General features: G+C 37.6%; 1 protein-coding gene across 5 annotated transcripts in view; it reads right to left on the bottom strand.

Annotated features, from left to right (window-relative positions):
* The window catches only part of LOC127423321 (zinc finger protein 438-like), a 71,416-nt gene extending 55,523 nt beyond the window's left edge, over positions 1-15,893 (bottom strand). For 3 of the 5 annotated variants that reach the window (XR_007894304.1, XM_051667519.1, XM_051667518.1), the window contains exon 1: positions 15,776-15,892. Coding sequence is in view for 1 of the 5 variants with exons in the window: in XM_051667517.1 (XP_051523477.1) it covers positions 15,776-15,837 (62 nt within the window). In the remaining 4 variants the exon portion in view is untranslated. Of the gene's footprint in view, positions 1-15,775 lie in introns of all 5 variants that reach the window. The other 2 variants (XR_007894303.1, XM_051667517.1) reach the window with 2 other exon arrangements.
* Between the last annotated feature and the right edge of the window lie 8,083 nt (positions 15,894-23,976).

Below are 23,976 nucleotides of genomic sequence, written 5' to 3'. Positions count from 1 at the left end.
TTTCTTTTGATATCTGTTCAGTCATCAATTTTTATTTTTATTTATTTGCACTTGAAGAAATTGTTAATATATCAGGAAGGAAATAAAAGCACATACACTAGTCTAGCACTTGTCCACATTAACAATCGCATTTTCTCAAAAAAATACCCAATCAAACCAATTGCACATACAGTGTATAGTGAATAAGACATTTACTTATAGCACACGTGAAACGCTTTTACCTTGGGCTGCATCCGAAAATGTAGGCAGCTGACTTGCTACCTTGCTGCCTAATCAGTTAATGGCTTAACTGACAGCTGTTTTGAATGAATGGAACTCTTAAGGAAACTGGTCTCCGAACAGTTTGAAAAGCACCTTATTTTCATCGTACCTCCGTACACAGCCTCCGGAGGCAGCATTTTCCTGGTTTCCTGGTTTCGGACACAGCCTTCAGAAGTTGCTCTTACACGATTGTGCGGATCCAGCACGAGCCTCAATCTACTAACAGTTTAAAATGTATCACCTACTTGGATTGTCACGGTGTTATCGTCATTATTTGTGAATCAGAGGAACATTTGATCCTGAAGTTTTTAATTCTGGCTGATAGAATACGCGCTTCAGAGGAAGATATTAGATGAGCACTCGATGGGAAGAAAACGCTGGATTTTCGTGAGGTTTGTGAATGACATCTGTTTAAATGAGATATCTGCATATTTGCAGATGGTAGGCTATATGATATTAGTTTTATTGATATTTGCGCTTTTATCATTAGACAAGTCAGTTAAAAGTTACAGGGAACTGTTGAGGTGAGAGAGGGAGAATGAGACAGGCGAGCACTTTAACATTATGAGCTCAAACGCGTCTGCCGCAGCTCTTATATGTGTTGTACACCGGTCTATTATTGTAGTAACACAATGGCACATAACAACAAAACGAACCGTGACTGGTTGATTACATACACTATATTGCCAAAAGTATTCGCTCATCTGCCTTTAGACGCATATGAATTTAAGTGACATCCCATTCTTAATCCATAGGGTTTAATATGACGTCGGCCCACCCTTTGCAGCTATAACAGCTTCAACTCTTCTGGGAAGGCTTTCCACAAGGTTTAGGAGTGTGTTTATGGGAATTTTTGACCATTCTTCCAGAAGCGCATTTGTGAGGTCAGACACTGATGTTGGACGAGAAGGCCTGGCTCGCAGTCTTCGCTCTAATTCATCCCAAAGGTGCTCTATTGGGTTGAGGTCAGGACTCTGTGCAGGCCAGTCAAGTTCTTCCACACCAAACTCGCTCATCCATGTCTTTATGGACCTTGTTTTGTGCACTGGTGCGCAGTCATGTTGGAACAGGAAGGGGCCATCCCCAAACTGTTCCCAAAATGTTGGGAGCATGGAATTGTCCAAAATCTCTTGGTATGCTGAAGCATTCAGAGTTCCTTTCACTGGAACTAAGGGGCCAAGCCCAGCTCCTGAAAAACAACCCCACACCATAATCCCCCCTCCACCAAACTTCACAGTTGGCACAATGCAGTCAGACAAGTACCGTTCTCCTGGCAACCGCCAAACCCAGACTCGTCCATCAGATTGCCAGATGGAGAAGCGTGATTCGTCACTCCAGAGAACGCGTCTCCACTGCTCTAGAGTCCAGTGGCGGCGTGCTTTACACCACTGCATCCGACGCTTTGCATTGCACTTGGTGATGTATGGCTTGGATGCAGCTGCTCGGCCATGGAAACCCATTCCATGAAGCTCTCTACGCACTGTTCTTGAGCTAATCTGAAGGCCACATGAACTTTGGAGGTCTGTAGCGATTGACTCTGCAGAAAGTTGGCGACCTCTGCGCACTATGCACCTCAGCATCCGCTGACCCCGCTCTGTCACTTTACGTGGCCTACCACTTCGTGGCTGAGTTGCTGTCATTCCCAATCGCTTCCAGTTTGTTATAATACCACTGACAGTTGACTGTGGAATATTTAGTAGCGAGGAAATTTCACGACTGGACTTGTTGCACAGGTGACATCCTATCACAGTACCACGCTGGAATTCACTGAGCTCCTGAGAGCGGCCCATTCTTTCACAATTGTTTGTAGAAGCAGTCTGCATGCCTAGGTGCTTCATTTTATACACCTGTGGCCATGGAAGTGATTGGAACACCTGAATTCAATTATTTGGATGGGTGAGTGAATACTTTTGGCAATATAGTGTATCTCAGTCGCTTCACATGCAAGCAGGTGATTCTCAGCACCCTCAAGAAACAAATCAGCCAAATGGAAAAATATATCGCCCGAGGCCGATACTTAAAAAATTCTGAATATCGGCCGATTTATCAGCCTTGGCGATATATCGGTCGACCACTTGAAGAGAGACAACATTCCAAAACCATTAAACAACGAGGGCTACAAATCTCTGGGCCAACTAACTGACTGACCACAGAAACACAGCTCTTCATTACGAGGCACTGAGACATGGCTGAAGGAATAATCAAGGACAGGAACACACTAATATGTTTTCATTTGAAAATGCATCATTTTGGCCTTACGTCCACATCAAGACAGCGAAAACTGAGCTTTTCGAAAACCCTGTCCCAAGTGGATACATTTGAAAATGCCGCCTTCACATTGTAGTGTGAACAGAGAAAACAGAGATATCTGAAAACGATTATGTATTTGTGGTCATGGGAAGCAGTCATGTGATCCATTCAACCCAAAACTATCAAGACAGGTGAGCTTATTACTTTTTAATGACAAAATATGAGGGCTATCTTTCCTTCTTTAAAAGCCAAAAAGGCCTTAAAAGTCCTATAAAAATCATTTCATGGAGATTGCACTCAAAAGATTTCTAGCTGATTTTAGAACCAAGTGTAACTAGAGAAATGTATGTGCATTATAGAAATTTGCATGACTTTTCCAGGGCAGGAAATCACATTTTTAAAATTCCCTGATATTTCCAAGTTGCCATGATAGTGGAAACTCTGGATCGTCACTTTTAAAGTCAGCCATACTGATCAAAATACATACAGTATACTGTATTGCAGTGTGATATTATCTTCATGCAAATCATGCAAACACGTTTTAAGGGCAAGATTTCAGACTAAATGCCACTTTGTGTCATTTCAAGGATCCTAAAAAACATTTAAAATGTTTGCCTTTTCCTCTCTTTATAATCTCTTCTTCTTCCATCCTAATGGAATTCTATCCTCACAGCGATCCTCAAAAACCCATGCCATGTGTATATAGGTTTATGTGGGCTTATAGCAGTAAGAGTTTGCAGTACGGGCTCAAGGCGTCTGAAATAAGGGAAAGGCATGAGATGGGACACAACCAACAAGTGAGTCATACTAGAGTCACCTCCTCAGGTGGACAAGGGGAAGAAATGAGTGAGATGGAGAGACAGGAAAGGGGGATGACTAGAGGAAAAATGGACCAGTGGTGGGCAGGTGAAGGTCCATGTTGATAGGTACAAATGTGAGAGACAAGGAGAGATATGGAGAGTGTTTTGAGTCAAAGCAATGTTGAAGTCGTTTGGAAATCAAGGTCACGCTGCATCTAATTAATTGCAGATTTAAATAAAGTAGAACCGATCCTGACGTGGACAAGAATACCTGAGGGATCCGTCAATATGGTATTTTATTGTTTCCTTTCATTCACTTGAGTTAAACTGAAAGCACCTATAAACAAAAACAGCACTTTCCTTCTGGCACAAGTTTGTCATCCCAGGCCTGATTTGAACTGGAAAGAGGTCAGAATGTCGTAACAATAGTGTTATACTTAAAACACATAGTTATGTCTTGTAATAAATATCAGAACCACAAGGCATCAATTTCCTATAAAAGTTGAGCAACAAGCATTCTCAAATGAGCCGTATAAAGATATTTCGACTTGCTCACCAAAACAGTTCTGGCCATTTACCTGCTTGTTAAACTACAATCATCTTAGGCAAAGATTCTTTTTGTGCAAGAAACTTACACTTACTGGAAAGGTGGGCCAAGATTTGTGTAATCAAGAAAATGGATGGATTTATCTGATCAAGTTCCATATGTAACTAATCATTCACTTTTGAAAGAGAGCGCGAGCGAGAGCTCATGTGACTGGCTCTAAAGTGCACTACCTTGGTCTCTAAACATGTTCATGATTTTAATAGGCAAATAACTTCTGTGTATGGAAGAAAGAAAATGAGATGGTCTGGAACAAGACTAGGGAAGCCTATTGGTTATTGACATCAATCAGTCATTTGTGTCGCATAAATAAATATGGAATGAGTAAGCAAATGTGTTCACAGACTTTTCCTTGCTTAAAGTGTTGGATAGGAGCTCAAATTTGATGTCTGCATTGTATCGATTTGAAGTTGTTTCCATGACTTTTCATGATTGATTTGTCTCTTTGGGAATAAAAGTTGTACCTTTTTGTACAAGCAAAGTCATACGATATCTTATGATTTCGCCATCTTGCACAAATTATTACAAACTGTCATGAGACTATGTGGGTCTCACTGAAATATTATTCCATTTGGATTTATCACCAAAACATTTCATGTACAGAACTACACTTGCGTTTGTCGGCCATGAATGAATTACAAGAGATGCAAAGAATGCAAGCTGCTCTCTGAAGGCAACTTTTTTGGGGGACAAGAAGCCATGAGAATTTGCATTAGGCTATATTCAAGGGAACATGCAAAGATGCAAATTATATGTCACCAATAGCACTTCATTTTTGCAAATTAGGACAGACTGCTTTCATACCTATTGCAAACAAAACCAAAGCAAATGAAACATTCACCAGTCCATTACTGCAGCCACTTTGCCTCCAGTCCAATATGACCACATTCATAATTCAGACTTTTATGCATTTTCCTTGTCCAAGGTGTTGCTCATTTTCACAAAACGCCAAGGTGAGCTTTTACAGCAAGGACATTCTGGTGTGTGTGTCCGCCTAGTCACTTCCTACTCAAGACAGTTGCCTAATTAATGTACCTTTAACTATGCCTTTAAAGGATTAGTTCACCCAAAAATGATCATTCTCTCATCATTTACTCATGAATGGGCATTTCCAATATGTTTGTATTTGAGTACTCTAACACATAAACACAACAAGTAATCGATTACTTTAAATGTAGAATTTAAGTTCCACCTTCAGCCTTTGAACTGGGTTTTTTTTTTTTTATGAAAAAATGAGCACTATGCATAAACATCTCGATTCCAAATTGACAAAAAAAAAAATAAAAAAAATAAAACATTATCACTATTACATAAACATACATTCCAAGTCTTCTGAAGTGATACAATCACTTTAAATAATGACTGAAGTGTCTTTATGGGTGAAAGATTCAATTAACAACATCATGTATCCACAGCACCAACCAATGCAATGCATTGAAGTTGTAACTGCAAGACTAAGATGAGAGAAGTAAAAGTAGGAGTTATATTTTGGTCTGTTTCTCACCTAAAACCGATTGTATCGCTTGAGTATGGATTACTTTTATGCTGCCTTAATGTCTGTTTTGCTTTGACCTGCATTGTATGGAAATATTCACATCATGTCTCCATAAAATGTCTCCACAAATAAGGACACAGAGTTTAGAGGAAAAACAATTTTCTTACAAGAGTATATCTGACCAAAATAAGAACAAACCTATTTTTTTATTTATGCTTAGAATTTTCCATTACATCTATGTACCTATATAATTACTAAATTGCATAAATATATTTTTCATGGGTGTAGCGAAGAGGGTCAAGTTTGTGCAGATGTTTTCTGAAACTACAAAAAAAGAAAAGAAATTGTTGTAAGAGAATATTTAAATTATTCTACATCATGATCATCCCCTTGAAAAATAAACAAGAAAGCTCAAGGTTGCCACACATTGCTGTATGACCTCTTTGGATTCTGCATATGTAAGACAATGGTGGAAATTCTGAATCTTGACAGTGAGATTACAGCAAACTGTGTCTCTTGAACAAAGAGATGAACTGCTCATAAAATATATATAGGGCTCCATGCTCATATGTTTACTTGTACCACACGTTGCACCTTGCTGTGAAGTTTTGTGCTGTTACAACAAAGGCATTTGTTCTGCATATGCTCAGAACTATCCCAGTAATTAAAGTCCAGTTTCCTGCAGTTTTGATCTCTAATTGTAGAGAGCGCTATATTTCTGACCAAACACATCTTCCTTTAGCACTGTACAGATAGGTGAGCAGTCTCCTGCGAGTAATCACTACAAAGTCACCAGCCAGGGAGTTAAGATAGCGATCTTTTTTCTGGCTTGGTTTGTGTGTATGGGATAAATGTTTTGTGTGTATATGTGTGTGTCTGTTAGGGTTGCTCCGATACCAAAATGTTGGCTTCGGTACAATGCCAGCTCTGGTACCTCGGTATCGATACTAACCCAATACTTAAAAACAAATAAAGACTTCTGATGAAATTACACAGAAAATAGATACAAATTATGCCTTATATATGCCTATATATATATATATATATATATATATATATATATTATTGTTGGTAAAAAAAAAAATAAAAAGCACAACAGAGCTTTACAGTATTAATGAAAACAATCTGATTATCTGGAGTAAAAGGTTGCCAGGTCAACACACTGATCTGTGGCTCTGTAGATGGATACTATTGGACACACTGCATGAAAATCAAGCATTAGTAGTGTGTGTTGCGTTTGTGTGTGTGTTCATGTGCGTGCCTGTGTGTGTGTGAGTGTGAAGGAGATGACAGAGCAGACAGGCGCCTCTTATTCATACTGTGGCTCGCAGCGCATGTGACTGTATATTATTTCATTAAATTACATCCTTCTGCTGTTTAATGATCACACTTGGCCATATAGAGGCTTTTTTATTATTATTTTCAAATGGTCTTTGATTTAATCTCAAAACTTTCACATTACATTACATTTTGCTAATGGCAGCATACTTTAATATGGTACCAAAATTAACAAGTGCCATTTGACATTTTTTGGTATCGAGATGTTTCGTTAGTACCGGTATACCGTGCAACCTTAGTGTGCGTGTGTGTGCATCTGTCTGTGCATGCAGTGATGTTGACATTGTTCTGAATGACCGGAAATGTTAAAGAAGCATCTCTGCTATGGAAAGGGTCTCCCTCCCCCTCTCTCACCACATGTGAAACCATAAAACTTCATGACAACTGCCAAAATAAACCTCAGCATCCTCCAAAAGGAGTGTGTGTGTGTATGTGTGTGTGTGTGTGTGTGTGTGCTTCCCTGCAGTGCAAAACGTCCATGCAGTGTTGTATTTAATAACCTTCTTCAAAATCTCTGAAAGAATGTGTTCACTGATACCACAGAAATGAGTTTTGACTGCCAACAGATACACCATAACGTTCAGAAGATTCTCATTGATCTCCTAAATTTCTCTGAATAAGTTTAAAGTAAAATATTTTGATGAGGAAAAAATTTTACTTCAGCAGAACAGGCTCTGAACTCTAGTGTTTAAGTTAACCCTTTCTAAACTTTTTAAGAGCACAACTCCTATTTTATGCAGTAGTATATCGTGTTATGTTAAACTGTTATTTAGCTTTGGTGCATTCAAAAAAATAGCTATTTTGCTGAACTTGATTCAGTCGTTAACAGTAGTTCCACATGTTTAAAATTAGTTTTCCTAACTTAAAATTACTATGTAATCTCAACACAACAACTTTGTGTAGAAAGATCCTAGTTTAATTGGGTAAACCTAAACAAAATATGTGTAAATGCAACTCAAATAAATGAGACATGCTGATTGGAAGCACTACAAAGTGTAGTTTACTAACTATGCTATGGTTAGCACAGCAATTGGTCAACGAAGCAAGCAATCAATTACATGTGCGACATCTGCCTGTCCTCATCAGCTCCACTTTTCACCATAATGGTAACCTCCAAAACTCCAACATAACAGAAACTCTTCTAAATGTCATAAAAAAATAAATAAAAAAAAACATTAAACACTTACAAGTATCACCCTTTATATTCATCTTGCACAAAAACACAGAAAATAACACTCAAATGTAATATTTACTCTCCCTATTGAGTCCAATGCAAAGCATGCTGGGAAATGGAAATCCCCCGCCCAGCTTCATCAATGCTACATTAATGTATTCATGTAGTCCAAACTCAAATAGATTAAGAAAACTTCCATTTTACAAATTTAAAATGAATAGAACACACTGAAATCAAGTTGTGACAAAATGTTTTAGAATTTTGTTGCTTTAGTATATTTTAATTCAGTAAATAGATCAAGCAGCTAAAATTCTTTTTTTGAGTGACCTTTTTGACATTTTTTTTTTACCTCAGTTCAGTCACTTCAGTCGCCCTTAATGCCCTTAAAATTAGGGATGGGCATTTTCAGTAATTTTGTAGTCAAGTACTCCAATACAAAAAAACAAAACAAGTAATCGGTTACTTGAAATTAAAAAATGTAAGTTCCACCTTTAACCTTTGACCATGTTTTTCTAATTAAAAAAAAAAAAAAGCATTATTACATAGAAACATACATTTGAAGTCTTCTGCAATGATATGATCACTTTAAATAATGACTAAAGTTTCTTTTTGGGCAAAAGATTCATTTAACAACATCATGTATTCACAGCACCAACCAATGCATTTAAGTTGTAACTGTAAGACTAAGATGAGAGAAGTAGTTTCATTGTTGCCCATGTCAGGCAAATATAATTGTAATATTGAAGTAGTGTTTTTACTAGTCAAATATTTAAAGTTGAACGAGTACTCGAAAAGTTGTGCACATCCCTAAAAAACTTAAGACTGAATTTACCTGCTGTTAATCTCACTAGCCATCTTTTAAGAAAAAGAAGTTTGCTTGAAACATTCAGACATCTGTAGTAATATCATCATCATCTTTCCATTGAACATTCTAAGTGTTTCCCCTAGGAATTTTTTTTCAGCTGAGGTGCTATTGTGTGTGTGACCACGAGCCTGCAACGCCGGACCCGTTTTATGCATGGCAGTGGAGAAACAGTTTAAAGATGCACTTTTAGTAATTTTTTCCTCATTAAAAAAAAACTCCTAAAGACATGAATTGTAATTTTGCAATATATGCAGGAAATCATGACCACTCACATTAAAATGAAGACTCCAGTCAAATCAGTAACCTTATAAAAGCTGTTTTATTTTACATGGAGAGGGTCCGCACATGGGGGCTGCCATATTAGAATCACATGACCAGCTGAATACTACTCGCTTAATCTCACTAACCATCCTGTTATTTGACACTTTCACTTATTGATTAAAGTAATCATGGCTGACTGTGAATACTACATTTCTACAATGTCAAAAAACTATTGATTTTAAATAATGCTGCATCCAAGCCGCTAGGTGTCAGTTTAGGTCCAAGATGACCCAAATTATTTTTATATAAATACAAAAAGATAATATAAACCAGGGCCTATTCTAGGATTTCAGCCCCCAATGTCACTACAAGATGTGCACATTTAATGTATTCCACTCTGTTGCATAGATGGTGTTTTGTTTTAAAACTGGGTTTTTACATCTTTGAAGCTAGCCAGCTAATAGTAATTAAGAATATTGTCATACAACCTCGTATGATTTTATTTCTTCTGCAGAACACAAACAAAGATACTGTATTTTAATGGAGGTGATGTCTGTTTGTCCTTACAATGCAAGTGAATGGTGACCAAATTTGTAAGCTCCAAAAAAGGCATAAAGGCAGCATAAATGTAATCCATAAAACTCCAGTGGTTTAATCCATGTCTTCTGAAGTGATCCAATCGGTTTTGGGGGAGAACAGACCAAAATGTTACTCCTTTTTCACTGTATATCTTCCCACTGCAGTTTCTTTGCACGATCATGATTTCAAGCTCGATTACACTTCCTAACGCTTGACGCATGTACAGAACTGACGGTGCTATAGGAAGTGTACTCGAGTTTGAAATCACGATCGACTGGATTGCTTCATAAAACATGATTAAACCTCTGGAGTCTTATGGATTACCTTTATGCTGCCTGTATGTCCTTTTGAGCTTTGTGATTAATTTGATTAATCATCACATGATGTAGGCCTATTTAATTTGATTAACCATTTTAATCGACTGACAGCCCAAGTTTAAATGCATGCAACCACAAATTAGACTTGAGAACTATGGCAGAGAGGATGATTATCAGTAAATAACTTAAATTTCGGTCTGTTCCTCACACAAAGGTATTATATAACTTCAGAAGACTTGGAATTTAACACACAAGTTGTTTGAACTACTTATATGATACTTATGTCCTTTTTTGAACTTGGCAATATAAACACCAACCATTTTCCTTGTATGGAAAAAAGCAACAACATCTGCCTAAAATCTCCTTTTGTGTTTTACAAATGGAAAATAATAATATGTGGTTCAAATGACATGAGAAGTGATGGAAAAATTTTCATTTTTGGGTGAACAATTCCTTTAAAAAGGTACCTGCTGTCATTCACATTAGCTATCTTTCAAGAAGAAGAAAACCTAAACATACTTAACACACACAGTAGTACAATCATGAATTCATCAATTTTATATAAAAGTTTTAACATTCTTGTTAAAACTTGTCTCTAACTTACAAGCACAGCAAAGAGTAGAAGATAGACATGCAAAGGTTAAAACTCATGACATCATGAGGTGGGTTTCCATCCAACTATTTTTATGCACATTTTGAAATTGCGCATATGAAATCCTGAAAGGAAACGCTTCATTTGCGAATAACCTTTTCTAAATTCGCTTAAAATGTTATGCACTAGGAGGAGGTGGATTTTCTAGAGTTTCGCATTAGTTAAAATGCGCATTAAGGTGATGGAAATGGTTTATTTGCAAAACGATGACATGTTTTGACCATTCATGCATGTGTTATGAGTGTGCGATAGCTTGATGTGACTAGCCCACCGAAAGGTCCGACCTTGGCACACAATTCTTTGAACATAGCGCTTGTCATTTTGAAGCATTTAACCCCCAGCTGGTCGACAAAGTAGGTCCTCAAATTCCTCCAGAACAGTTTTGAGAGCGGGCGCTCCCAGGTATGCGGAGACTGGCAGTGTGTGGCATCGCAGCTATTTCAGCCCACATTATATCAGATATAACACTTATTCTGCGGTGTCTCATGGATGCATTTAATAAAATTAGATACTTGCTCCAATCTTGCAAATAAAACTGCCCCCAAAGCAGGGAGACGTCATTCAGCTGCTCCATCATGACGAGGCGGCTCCCTCATGATAATGCGCATTACGTAGTGGATGGAAACATGCAACAATCCGTATTTTCTTAAGTCGAATTTTTAGAAATGCACTTAAAAAATTTGAAACATTTTGGATGGAAACAAAGCAATGGTTCACAACTAAGAACTCTAAGAATTAAGAACTACCGCAAACACAAATGTCAAAAGTCTTATGTTCATTTCAGGACAGCTTTTAGAAAAGTAACATCATTTTGAAAAGGGGCATGTTATAAACCTGGCTGCGCCTCTGCATTTAGTACACTGATTTTCAAAATGACACCAGTCTGAAGGAATCTTCCTGTATAGCTTTGCCAGTTCATTTCTTTACCAATGCCAATTCTTATCACCACAAACTGTAATAAAGTATGTGCTTGTGTATGGGTTTAACACAAATTGCTCAGGACAATTTTCCTGACATTTCAGACATTTCTACTCATTCAGCAGACTTTGCCATTATAAATAAAAAGATGTTCTGCTGTTATACCTTAGGCAAATTTCCATAATGTCCGGAATGATTTGTGGCTTAACCAAGAAAATATTACTCTGATTCGGAACCCAGCAGTGGAGATTTAATAGCTTGAAAAGCCACTACTCTTCACATTGGCTAGTATATAAACAAACAACCACAGCCTGGTCAATTTTATTATGATCGCCCAACTTTGATTTAGTGCTAAATTAGGCCTTACTTCCAAATTCAAGTCAGTGCAACCAACACAAATCACAATACTATGAGCAAACAGGACTTACAACACTTCATTTAATAGGTAAGCTGATATTTTCAAATTGAGAGCTGACATCAAAACCATATTACATTATGAGTTGACACATTTTCCCATTGCCTAATGCATTAGGTAAGTAACATACACACCCTAAGCAGTGCAAATGGTACAAGTACCTTCCCAAGTATGAACTATGTGAATGGTGGGTGTAACATGATGCAGCCCAAATAATACGATTAATAATATAGCAATACGTTCATATAATATGAACTGTAGAAAGCAAACCATCATGTAAAATGTTACCACAGAACCATGAATGTTTTTAGGGAAAGCAAGCTATTCTATGAAATACCCAATGTTTCCCAAGTTATTTCTACAAACTACTACTGACTAGGTCTGAAATGATTAGTCGACGTTATCGAAAATGTCGACAATAAAAAATTGTCAACAAAAATTTTTGTTGTCGAATAGTCGTTTGATCTCATTTAACATAACATGATATCACATTAAACTCTAATGATGACTAGAGCCCGACCAATATGGGATTTTTGAGGCTGATACGGATACCAATTTTAGAGGGGGAAAATTCACAGATTACCGATATGGTGGCCAATATAGTTAATTTTTGAGCTGGAATGAAAACAGACCTTTTCTATGTGGATTGTTCACCGATTTTGCACCGATATGACAATGCAAAGGTACTCAGAAGGTTGCTTTCTTAAATATTTTTTTCAAAGAATATTTGACATTATTATTATACATTGTCAGCTAATTCTTGAAATGAATGCTGAGAAAATAAAGAATAAATAAAAATACAATAAATAGCTAAATAAACATCAGTACTGTATGTTCAGTATCAGTCAGTTACTGACCATTAAAATAAAGAATAAATACAAATACAATAAATAGCTAAATAAACATCAGTATTACTGTTTAGTATCAGTCAAATGCTGACTATATTAATACTGCCGAGTCAAGAGATAAACAGCGGCAGCGGTGTTACACCATATTCCGCTATACAAGTTCAGGGGAAACTTTTAACTGTGGAAAACCAGACTTTTAAATATTACATTTTGTAAATGCAAAGACTGGAATTGTTTGGTTGAAAGATGTTTACACATTAGCTTCCACTCAGCTGACAAGCAATGAAAGGAGCTACGTGATTAGCTAGTTAGCAATAAGCTCGTTGTCACGGAGAGTAAAAGATGGACATTGTTTATTTACTTTCCAGCATTGCGTCTCACCAACTAGGTAACATCATAGCGTGAAATCAACACACAACAGACACAATGCACCACTGCACCATTGTCTGCTGAGCTGCAAAAAGATGCTCTGATGTTTACCTTTCAATCTGCTACATTACTTACTGCACTGACAAACTATAGCTGGCTAACATAACAAACAGATGTGATAAACATGAGTGACATGGTTGTCAGTGACAAGGTTAACGTTATATTAGTTATATTGACAAGGGAAAATGATGAGGTCATTGTTTATTAACTTTCCAGTATGTATTTCACAAACTAGTTAGCATCTTACCGAGAAGACATCACTTAACTCCACACTGTCTGCAGAGCCACCGTCAGCTCATCTCTGTAAACAATGGAGTCGGAGTGCGCTTTGCTGGACAAACTACGTTATGACACCAATATATCGGTCGGGCACTAATGATGATGCACGAGAGCAGCACTGCAGTTCGCACCAGACTAAGGAGAGGAAGAATCACACAGCTAACAGTCCAGACAAACTCTAAACTTTCCAAACAGCTTCAGGTGATGTAGATTGCAAAGTATGACGGAATTATAATGCAAAAAGTAAATACAGAGTTGCCGGAGTTGCCGCTCCGCTGCAGCAAAACTTGCATGTCAGAGCATCTTTAAAGGAAACACCTCACCGTTATATCTTTAATGCATCCTTTATTAAAGTTCAAATAATAAGGAAGCAGGTTATGTAAATAACTACAAACTCCAAAACTGCCATTTCTCTGTGCAGTCAGAGCAGCTTATATGAGTTGCGCAAAGTGTCCCGATCTAAGGGGGAGAGATTGAAACTGCATCCGGCTGATGCACACTCTGTCGCGGGGATGCTCATCCTGTGCGCGCACGCTTAATGCAGCTAGAATATAACGTGATGGCTCGTGACTTAATCATAATATATGCGTCACTACATTTCTTATTGTGAAGAAAATTGGCAATACACAGCTTTATTAATAAGAGAGTTTGTTTTTTGTGAGTTAAAGATGGATTGAAGTGAACAGAAAGATGAGAGAGTAGTCTTCACCCATTATACACTGCAACAAAATAAGTTCTCGATTTGTTTGTTTTTTTCTTTGGCTTGTTTCCAAACATAATATCTATAACTTGTTTAAAACACTGTACATTTACTTTAGCAGCTATACTGCAGAATAAAATTTTTTTATCTAGAATGTTGAATTTAATATTAAAAATTCAAATATTTTAAAATATCTAAAAATCCTTTAAAAAAAAAGCTGCATTCACCGGAGTACCATATAAGAGACTTGCTTTTACAGAATATATCTTGAATATAAGTATATTGTCTTTACTGCACTCGCAGAAGTATAACAAAGTCAAAAAATACACTTATATTTAAGATACATTCTCTTAAAGTAAGTCTAAATATCTTATATGTTACTTCTCAAGTAAATGTATCTTGTTTAAAGGATTTTTAGACTATTTTAAATGGAAAACAAGACAAAAACACTTGATAACAATAGGATTTTTTTTGCAGTGAAATTTTTACTAAATTAAACTTTAAAACTATTTTTTCCTTTAATTCAGTGAATGTCATTTAGAGGTATTTTTAAAAGAAGATTTTTTTCCTCATTGCTAGCAAGCACGTTTAATATAACCTTTTAAGTCGGGGCACAAGCTGAATACTTGGTTAAGAGCTAATGATTAATCATTGCAATAATCGCCGAATAATCATTCTAATAATCATTAATTATCAAAATAATCGTTAGTTGCAGCCCTACTACAGACACATAGGGAAAATCTTACTACATCACTAGAGTCAAACGTCAACACTGTCAGCACCTGTTGACAACCATGAATATGAAAACTATCACAAAGTGAGAGAGAAAATAATGATTTGTTAATAATTTAGTCACATATACACACTTGAAAGCAAGACAGCTGACTAATTTATAAATTTTTACATCACAAAGAAAATGTTTTTCCTGGAGTAAAATGATGCAAAATGTCCCTGCCATTGCAATGTCTACTCTACAGTAATGCAGCAACACTGAAAGATTATTATTAAACGGTCTTGTGTCATAAAAGGGATATTTTTCGGAGTATTTTAAAATTGGTGTGATGTTCTAACTTCAAATGGTTAAATTTTTTAATGGATTTATAGAGCTAATAAACTTGGTATGAAAAAAATTCCGGTTTTGAAATGTAAGCTTTGTGGTATACTAAGGACATCTGTTTCTGTATGTCTCCGTTGTTTTCGCTTCTTTATTTCAACAATGCAGAGAGTTAAATGGGTTTTATTCCGAATATCAAACATAAATCTAACTTTACCGCAGCGGCTCACACGAGCACTATGTTTACTGTGCATAGTGATATGATCCCCCTTATATGAACTTTGCATTATTTTTACAGGCAACTGTAGTCGCTGTTTCTGCACTAAAGCTCTGTTGTGATGTAGTTTGAGGCACAGTGTTGTGTTTTGATCTTTATAAACACATCATTGAAGGCCACGGCATGAAAACGATCTTTACATTTCTATTGGCTGAAAATGAAGTCGTAACACGACTGCACGGTGAGTCTATTGGGGTTCTCTTTTCTGCATGAAAAAAGAAAAGCCGTTAGGAAATAAACGGAACATCTTTTGCCTCACCTCCCAGAAAGTCCTCCGGCTCGATGAGAGGACTCGTCGCTAATTTGGAACACGCAACACATTAATTTGGTGAGTAGATCGACACATCTTCACAACTGTTTCTCTACAGCCATTTTGGATGAAACCTCGAATCGCAAACGATGGGTGTTACCAAGGGTACGTTTATTATTTTTCTGTTAAATACAATGTAAGACATCTTAAACGATACTTTTCTTTTCCACTGTCACTGTATATGTTATTGTTTGGCATAATCCTAAACAACAACACACAGATATCTTCTCACAATTCATAACAAAGCTGCGTATCCTCCCCTTTTAAGGAAAAATGGTACAGCTCCGGCAACACCGGTTTGCCTCTGTAAATGTAGCCAATCAGAGACTGCGAAAATGTTACTCGCCAATGGTGTTCGCACGAGATGCTGTCAGACTACCGCCTTCTCTATGAGAAGCGCTCACTCAATCCACTTTTTTTTTTCTTTTTTTATCAGATTCAAGGATCAGCGGGAAAATCTGAACCAGATGCTGTTGGACAGACAGTTGCACATTAATGTAAAACGGAGATTGTATCATGATAATACTATTGCAATAAGACTAGCGCGATACTAGGGTTCCTGTAGCTCAACTGGTAAAGAAAGACCATGGGTTCGATTCTCGGGGATCACGCAAAAACCTGATAAAACCAATCTAAAATGGTTGGCTAGTCGTAGCTATTTTAAGATTTCCAAAACTGGTCTCTCAAATGTGCCCCTAAAACGCTTTGCGGGCGATGTGGCCGGAATTTTAGCATTAAAAATGACTAAACTTGAGAACAAATGATCACAGAATTATAGTGAGGCAATATTGTTTTACCTCCCCTATCTGTTCATGATTATGGGTTTCAGGGTAATGGCCAAATATCGCAAATAGAAGCATTTTAGTTATTTTGTTGAGTCTTTGTCCATCGATGGAAGAACGTGAGCAGACTTACCTGACACGCTATGCGCCTTCGCAGCTATGAAGTTGGACATGTTTTGAGAACTGTAGATAATTATGGTTATTTTAAAGCATATATTGAGTCTAGTCAGAACCTGAAGAGTTTGTTTTACCGAGATTATGTACATACTGCAGATACAGGGGAGGTCCAGACAGCAGGATGCTTGTGTATTACAGGACTCAGGAAATGAGACTGACATGCTGCCTTTTTTTCAGATAAAATACAATTATTTTGCAGGAGATGACTGTGTAGGAAGCTCAATCTAGCTTTATAATTGTTAGTTTACATACATAATCTCCGTATATAAATACGATAACCTACATAAAATGTTTTAGTGTTGACTGAACAACTTATCCTGTTGATAGATTTAATTTATTGTTCTTGTGTAGGAAATAACGATATCTTAGCAGCCACACAATAAACTGTACCATACAAAAACTACATGCAATACAAATAAACATATATGTATTTGGACATACATAAGCATTGATCAAAATGGGTATAACATGCTTATACTATTTTGTCGCGGAAGGTGGATTTTTGGCTATTCAGGGCAAGACAGTCATACTTTGAGTCGGGGGACAAAGCAGGGAAGCTTCTGGCTAGATATATAAAACAGAGAGAGTCTTTTTCTACCATTCCCTCAGTGAAATCTGCTGGTGGTGAAATATTTACCTTGGCCATTGATATTAATAATGCTTTTAAAGACTTTTATCTTGATCTCTATAGTTCCATATCTTCATCTACTGATGATGATATTAGAAACTTTGTGGAACCATTAGAACTTCCTAAACTGATGACTGAGCAAAACAATTATCTTGATTCTGAGATAACCTTGGCGAGCTAATTAAGGTCTTGCCTACAGGCAAGGTTCTGGGGCCAGACAGCTTTGCCACTGAATTTTTTAGATCTTATGCTACAGATCTAGCTCCAATTTTCCTAGAAGTTTATATAGAATCATTAAAGAATCTAAAGCTTCCGCCAATCATGACACAAGCCTGGATTAGTCTGATTTTAAAAAGGACAAGGATCCAAGCAAGTGTAAGAGTTACCGTCCAATTTCCCTGATGCAGCTAGATGTTAAAATATTGTCAAAAACTTTGGCTAACTGATTAAGTAAAGTTATGACATCTCTTATACATATTGATCATGTGGGGTTTATTCTGGGCCGTAGCTCTTCTGATAACATTAGGTGTTTCATCAAAATCATGTGGTCAGTGGCGAATGATCAGACTCCGGTCACTGCCATCTCACTTGACGCCGAAAAGGCGTTTGATATGGTAGAATGGGATTATCTTTTTAAGATTTTGGAAATGTACGGGTTCGGGAATACTTTTATTGGATGGATTAAGTTACTTTATTGACACCCAGTAGTGGCGGTACAAACAAATTGATTAATTTCAGATTATTTTACTCTGGATAGTGGCAATATGCATTATTGTCCTGTCTTGCCCTGGAACCATTAGCAGCCGGAATAAGAAAGGAGGATGATTTTCCATGGGTGATGGCGGGAGGTGTGGTGCATAAGCTTTTGCTTTACGCAGATGATATTTTATTATTCATCTCGGACCTTACTAGATCTATGCCTTGCCTCCACAGAATTATTAATTCATTTTCTAAGTTCTCAGGATACAGAGTTAATTGGTCTAAATCCGAAGCTTTGGCTCTGACAGCATTCTGCCCAGTAACGGCTTTTCAGCCGGGCGCCTTCCAGTGGCCCAAACAGGGCATTAAGTATTTGGGTATTTTATTCCCAGCAAATACGTGTGATTTAGTTAGAGTTAATTTTGACTCTTTAATAAAATGGTTTTCGAGCGATGTGGGCAGGTGGGCTTCATAACATTTATCTATGATTGGTAAGGTTAATGTTATTAAAATGAATTGTATTCTAAAATTCAACTACCTACTACAATCTCTCCCTATAGATATCCCCCTCTCTTATTTCAAGCAATTTGATAGCATAGTGAAGTCCTTCATTTGGAATGGTAAAACTCCCAGATTACATTTCAGTAAGCTGCATAGGCCGATTAACAAAGGTGGGCTAGGCCTACCCAAGATTTTGTTTTATTATTATGCATTCGGTCTCAGACATTTGGCTCATTGGTCATTTCCACCTGAGAGAGAGCCCCTCCCTGTTTTTTTATTGAACAGGAAGTTCTTGCCCCTATTTCGCCATTGCAAAGCCTTTCTATCAAACTAACTGGAGAAGTTAAGTTACACTCCGTTATCTCGCATTTGCACTCGGTATAGACAAAAGTGTCCAGAGTGTTTCATTCGGACATTAATTTAAATGTTGCCTCGAGTATATGGCTGAACCCAAAATTATGTATTAATAAGTCCCCTTTCTGCTGGTCAGAGTGGATTGTGAGGGAGGTTAATACGCTCGGTTACCTATATGAGAGAGGAGTGTTGAGATCCTTTGAAAATATGGTTCAACATTTTGGGAATCCCAGGTCTCAATTCTTCAGGTATTTACAGCTGCGCCACCTGCTCTGTACTATTTTTGGAAGTAGCATACACCCCCCTAAAGCGGCAGATACTCTGGGAGTGGTGATTACTGCTTTTGGAAAAGGTCATGAGGCATCAGTGTATTACTCCCTGCTAATTCAGAGTCTGGGGGACAGTGCTTTAACTTCTATCAAGAGATTATGGGAGACAGATTTAAACTTGGTACTGGAGGAGGGAGTGTGGGCTAGGATTCTAAAAAATGTCAAGTCTATATCTAGAGATGCAAGGGTGCGTCTTATGTAATTTAAGATTTTACATCGATTCTGTTGGACCCCCTCTAGATTGTATAGGCTTGGTCTGAAAGACACACCCACCTGCTGGTGATGCCAATCAGAAGATGGAGACACAACCCATGTTTTTTGGTGGTGTGTTAAGATCCAAGAATTTTGGTTGAAGGGTCAGAGTTTTATGTGTGACGTATTGGGCACTCAGATTTCATTTTGCCCCAGACTCTGTATTTTAGGCGATGGGGCAGATATTAATATAGGGGATAAACACATAAAAAATGGGGTCCTAGCCAGTGTTATGATTGGCAGACAGATTGTTCTAAGGGGATGGAAGTCAGTTGGAGCGCCCTCATTTCAAGAATGGTGCACAGAGATGGGGAGGGTGGCGGCATTTGAGGAAATGTCATGTAGAAGGCTGGGGAACATAGATTAATTTGATGGGAAATGGGGCAGCTATTTGGCCTTCTTGGAGGGCCCTCGGGGAGGGACAGTGGAGAGAGAAGTATAGTTTTAAATGTGTGTGCTTATTTTTTTTTAATTTGTTTGTGTATACTCATGTGTGACCACAGAGATGTTTGTTGAGGGTCAGGGTGGGGTTGGGGATTGGGAGGGGGAGGGGTAATAGTGGGGGTTAAATGTTGATTCTGTGAATATATGTTTTGCTTTTCTTTGTCAGTTGTATGATTCAATAAAAACTGTTAATCAGAAAAAAGAAAGTGAATTGCAGGCAGGAAAAGTGCAGGAAAGAGGAAAATCATAATACAGTTAATTTCATATGTGATAAAACATCTCACTACTGTACATGTCTCATCTAACAATTATGGTCTTCCACTGTAGAATTTATCCATTTAGCATCACAGCATGTAAACAGTTGAAAACATCATCACTACTCACAGACAGTTCAGGAAAAACACAGTTCCTTTTTATACTCAGTAATAATATCATTTCAAAACACGCAAAGCATTCACAAAGGCCAACGCTGAATAGAAATGAACAAACTCTCAAAATTTCTAATGAACTTTCAGCACATGTACATACACCTGTTAGTACAGTAATGTTATCGTTTATGTAATTCATTGCGCTTCATTTCTGGACGTCTATCGTAGCGGGACCGTAATGGTGGATAATATAATAATCCCCTGTGGCAGCGGGGGCATGGTCAAACGTCCGTCTGGAGAGAGAGAAAGCGGTAAGGGCGCTTGCACCTGAGCTAAATTATGTCTAACACCTGTTTCTAATTACAGTGAGCACGGGGAGAGCAGCATAAAAGAGCCATACCGCCAGCAGACCAGAGAGAGAGAGCCTGGGTCCAGAAAGTGATTGTTGTGAAGCTGAAGAGATTATTGTGAACTAAGAATTTATTATTGTGAAGCTAAGAATTTATTATTGTGAAACTGAAGAGAATAGTGTGTGAAGCTGTGAGCGCTGAAGTGTGGTCATTAAAATCCTTACCTGTGAGTGGAGCAACCTGCCTCCCGTGTCCTCCTTATCGACGGCCTTCACATCCCCCCTGTTGACTTCTTGCCAATAAAGTGAAAAGAGCACGCAAACAAATTATTCCAAGCTATTTCAAACAGATGTTCCTAAGTCAATCCTTCTGTAAGCAGCCGATGGAAGAAGCAGCATCTGGGACTGGAGCGCTTTGCTTTGCAAGAGGTTTCTGATCATAACTAGCTATTTTAGATAAAACTTTAGTTTCGATTGATTATTAGGATATCCATTAACTGCACACATTTTCCGGGGAATTTTAAAAACATCTTATAACATTTATAAGGCAAGAATCTAACCGCATTGCATGCAAGCAAGCAGAGACTGGAGAAATTCTGCACACCTAGCGAAATACAGTGGACTCGCTGAGAATATTGTGGACAACGTTCTTTCTTCTGCTGAGCACAAACTACGATTTTTAGAAGAATATTTCAGCTCTGTAGGTCCTTACAATGCAAGTAAATGGTGATCAGGCCTTTGAAGCTCAAAAATGGAGATAAAGTAGCATAAAAGTAATCCATACATTTTCTGAAGCGATCGAGCTGGTTTTGGGTGAGAAAAGTGTAAATATAAAAATATTTCACTGTACATCTTGTCATTGCGGTCTCTAGGCACGATCATGATTTCAAGCTCGATTACACTTCCTAGTTCTTGACTAGGAATGCGCAGAGCGCTAGCAGAGATCTTTTATACAGAGATAACAACCTCCGCGCTTTTACCATAGGAGAGAGCGTAAGCGATGAACTGCCTCAAAAAAGCAATTTATTCAGTGTCAGGGAGCATCTCCCCCATAGACATCCATTAAAAAAAAACAGCCTCTTGTCTACTCGCCAGTGTACTGCCCATAAAATGTCTATGGGACCACTGTGTTATGCTATTCTATGCTAATCTTGTAGGTTCCCCCTTCAGACGGGCTCTGGCATAGATGGTGCTATAGAAAATGTATTCGAGCTTGAAATCATGATCGCCAAGAAGACTGCTGTCAAGATGCCTGATTTTTGGAGCTTCAAAGTTTTGGTCACCATTCACTTGCATTGTATGGACCTACAGAGCTGATATATTCTTTTAAAAATCTTCATTTGTGTTCTGCAGAAGAAGAAAGTCATAAACATCTGGGATGGCATGAGGGTGTGTAAATGATGAGAGAATATTCATTTTTGGGTGTACTATTCCTTTAATCCCTTAGTTTTAAACATTGGCCACCAACATCTACTCAGTTTACTCGCATAATACAAGACCTGTATTACACATAGATAACTAATATTGCCATTATAATTATGCTGTATAACGAGAAGAACTGGCTCCCTCAGCTGAGCCTGGTTTTTCTCTATTAAATAACATCTTATGAAGTTTTGTGTTCATTGCCACAGTCGCTCTTTGGCATGCTCACTGGGGGCCTAAAGACAATAATATTTAAGGCTTGATTTTCAATCACATTATTAATTTAAAACTGCACAATGAGGACTTTAAGACATTACAGCATCATTTTCTGTTACAGCATCATTTTCTGTAAAGCTGCTTTAAAACAATGTGTGTTATGAAAAGCGATATACATATAAAAATGCCTTGTCTTACCTTTTTTTTTCCAGCAGGTTACAGAATAATTAAAGTAGAAACTATAAAAAGGAAGTTGAAGCTCACCACAGGTGTGAGTGCAGACCTGCACAGAAAAAGATGACAACAGGAAAACAGACGGCAGGTGGCAGATTTATCAGTCTTCCTCATCAGCACTGCGGTGTGTGTGGCAGACTGTCTTTATTGCTCAGTTTGTTTTGTGTGTGCACATGTGATATAATAACTATACAGAAAACAGAAAATTAGTTCTTAAAGGGATAGTTCAATTGTGATAACTTTTTATCTTCTGTGGAACACAAAAGATGTTTTGCAGAGTGCCCTTTTCCATAGGGCTAAGTGAATGGTGATCAGGGCATGTAAAGCTGCAAAAGTTATGAAAAAGCTTCATAAAGTTAGCATAAAAGTAATCCATACGATCTGTGCACTATGTTCAAGTCTTCTGAATCCATATAATAGTTTTGTGTGGATAACAGACCAAAATTTAAATCATTATCCACTGAAAATCTTTATAAGTGCATAAAAGACATAAGTCTTATGTTTATTTAAATTGTATGGAAAAATTGCTAAATCTCATTTTGCGTTCCATGGAATAAAAAAACATGGTTTTCGAACTTCATGAGGGTATGTACAGTAAATGGTGATTAGTATTTACATTTTTTGGTAAAATGTAATATTATTCTTAACACACACAGAGCTTAAAATTTTATATATTTGCTCATCTTGTTTTTTTCACTTTTTCACTTAAAAGGTTACTTATGGAGATAGTTTTGGCATCTTTTATGCTAATTGCTTATTGCGGGGACGTGCACCTCAATATAGAATACTTCAGATTCATCAACATTAGAATGAAGGAAAGATCTCATTTATGTGGGTACACACCAGTAGTGTACCCAGTGGAAATACTGCATGTGAACCTTTTCTGCTCATATAAATAAGCAACTTGTACTCATTTATTAGTGAATGAGACTCAGTGGCAATAGTACGTATTTATTTACTTTGTCGTAGTCATGCATACATATTTTTGTCATTGTGTGGAAGAGTGTGCTTGAATGCATAATATTCAGATGAAACTATGAAACAGAAACTGAATTTTGAAACTGGTAATCATTTACCAGGCATGAAGTGGTGGGGTGCAAATTGAAAAAAAAAAAAAAAACAGTTTTCATTTAGAGACGTGAAAAACGGGGTGAATACATTTGAGGTGAGGTGGTAATTTGAGGCAGACCACCACCAGACTAATAACCTTGGTGATGGGTAACGGCCGATAAACTTGGGACCCAGCTTACATGAGGGCAGTCGGAGCGGAATGCCCTTGGAGGACAACCAAAGCTTCTGCCCGCACATGTAAGCCGGGGCCTTAGACCGGTGTCGGTCCGCTGACCTCTTGATGCAAGCGCCAGTCCATACGAGGGCTTCTCTGGCAGCTTTCCA

The sequence above is a fragment of the Myxocyprinus asiaticus genome, chromosome 32, assembly GCF_019703515.2.
Source record: "Myxocyprinus asiaticus isolate MX2 ecotype Aquarium Trade chromosome 32, UBuf_Myxa_2, whole genome shotgun sequence".
NCBI classification, from domain to species: domain Eukaryota; kingdom Metazoa; phylum Chordata; class Actinopteri; order Cypriniformes; family Catostomidae; genus Myxocyprinus; species Myxocyprinus asiaticus.
Note: the sequence above shows the minus strand (reverse complement) of the source record. Positions and strands in the feature narration are given on the sequence as shown.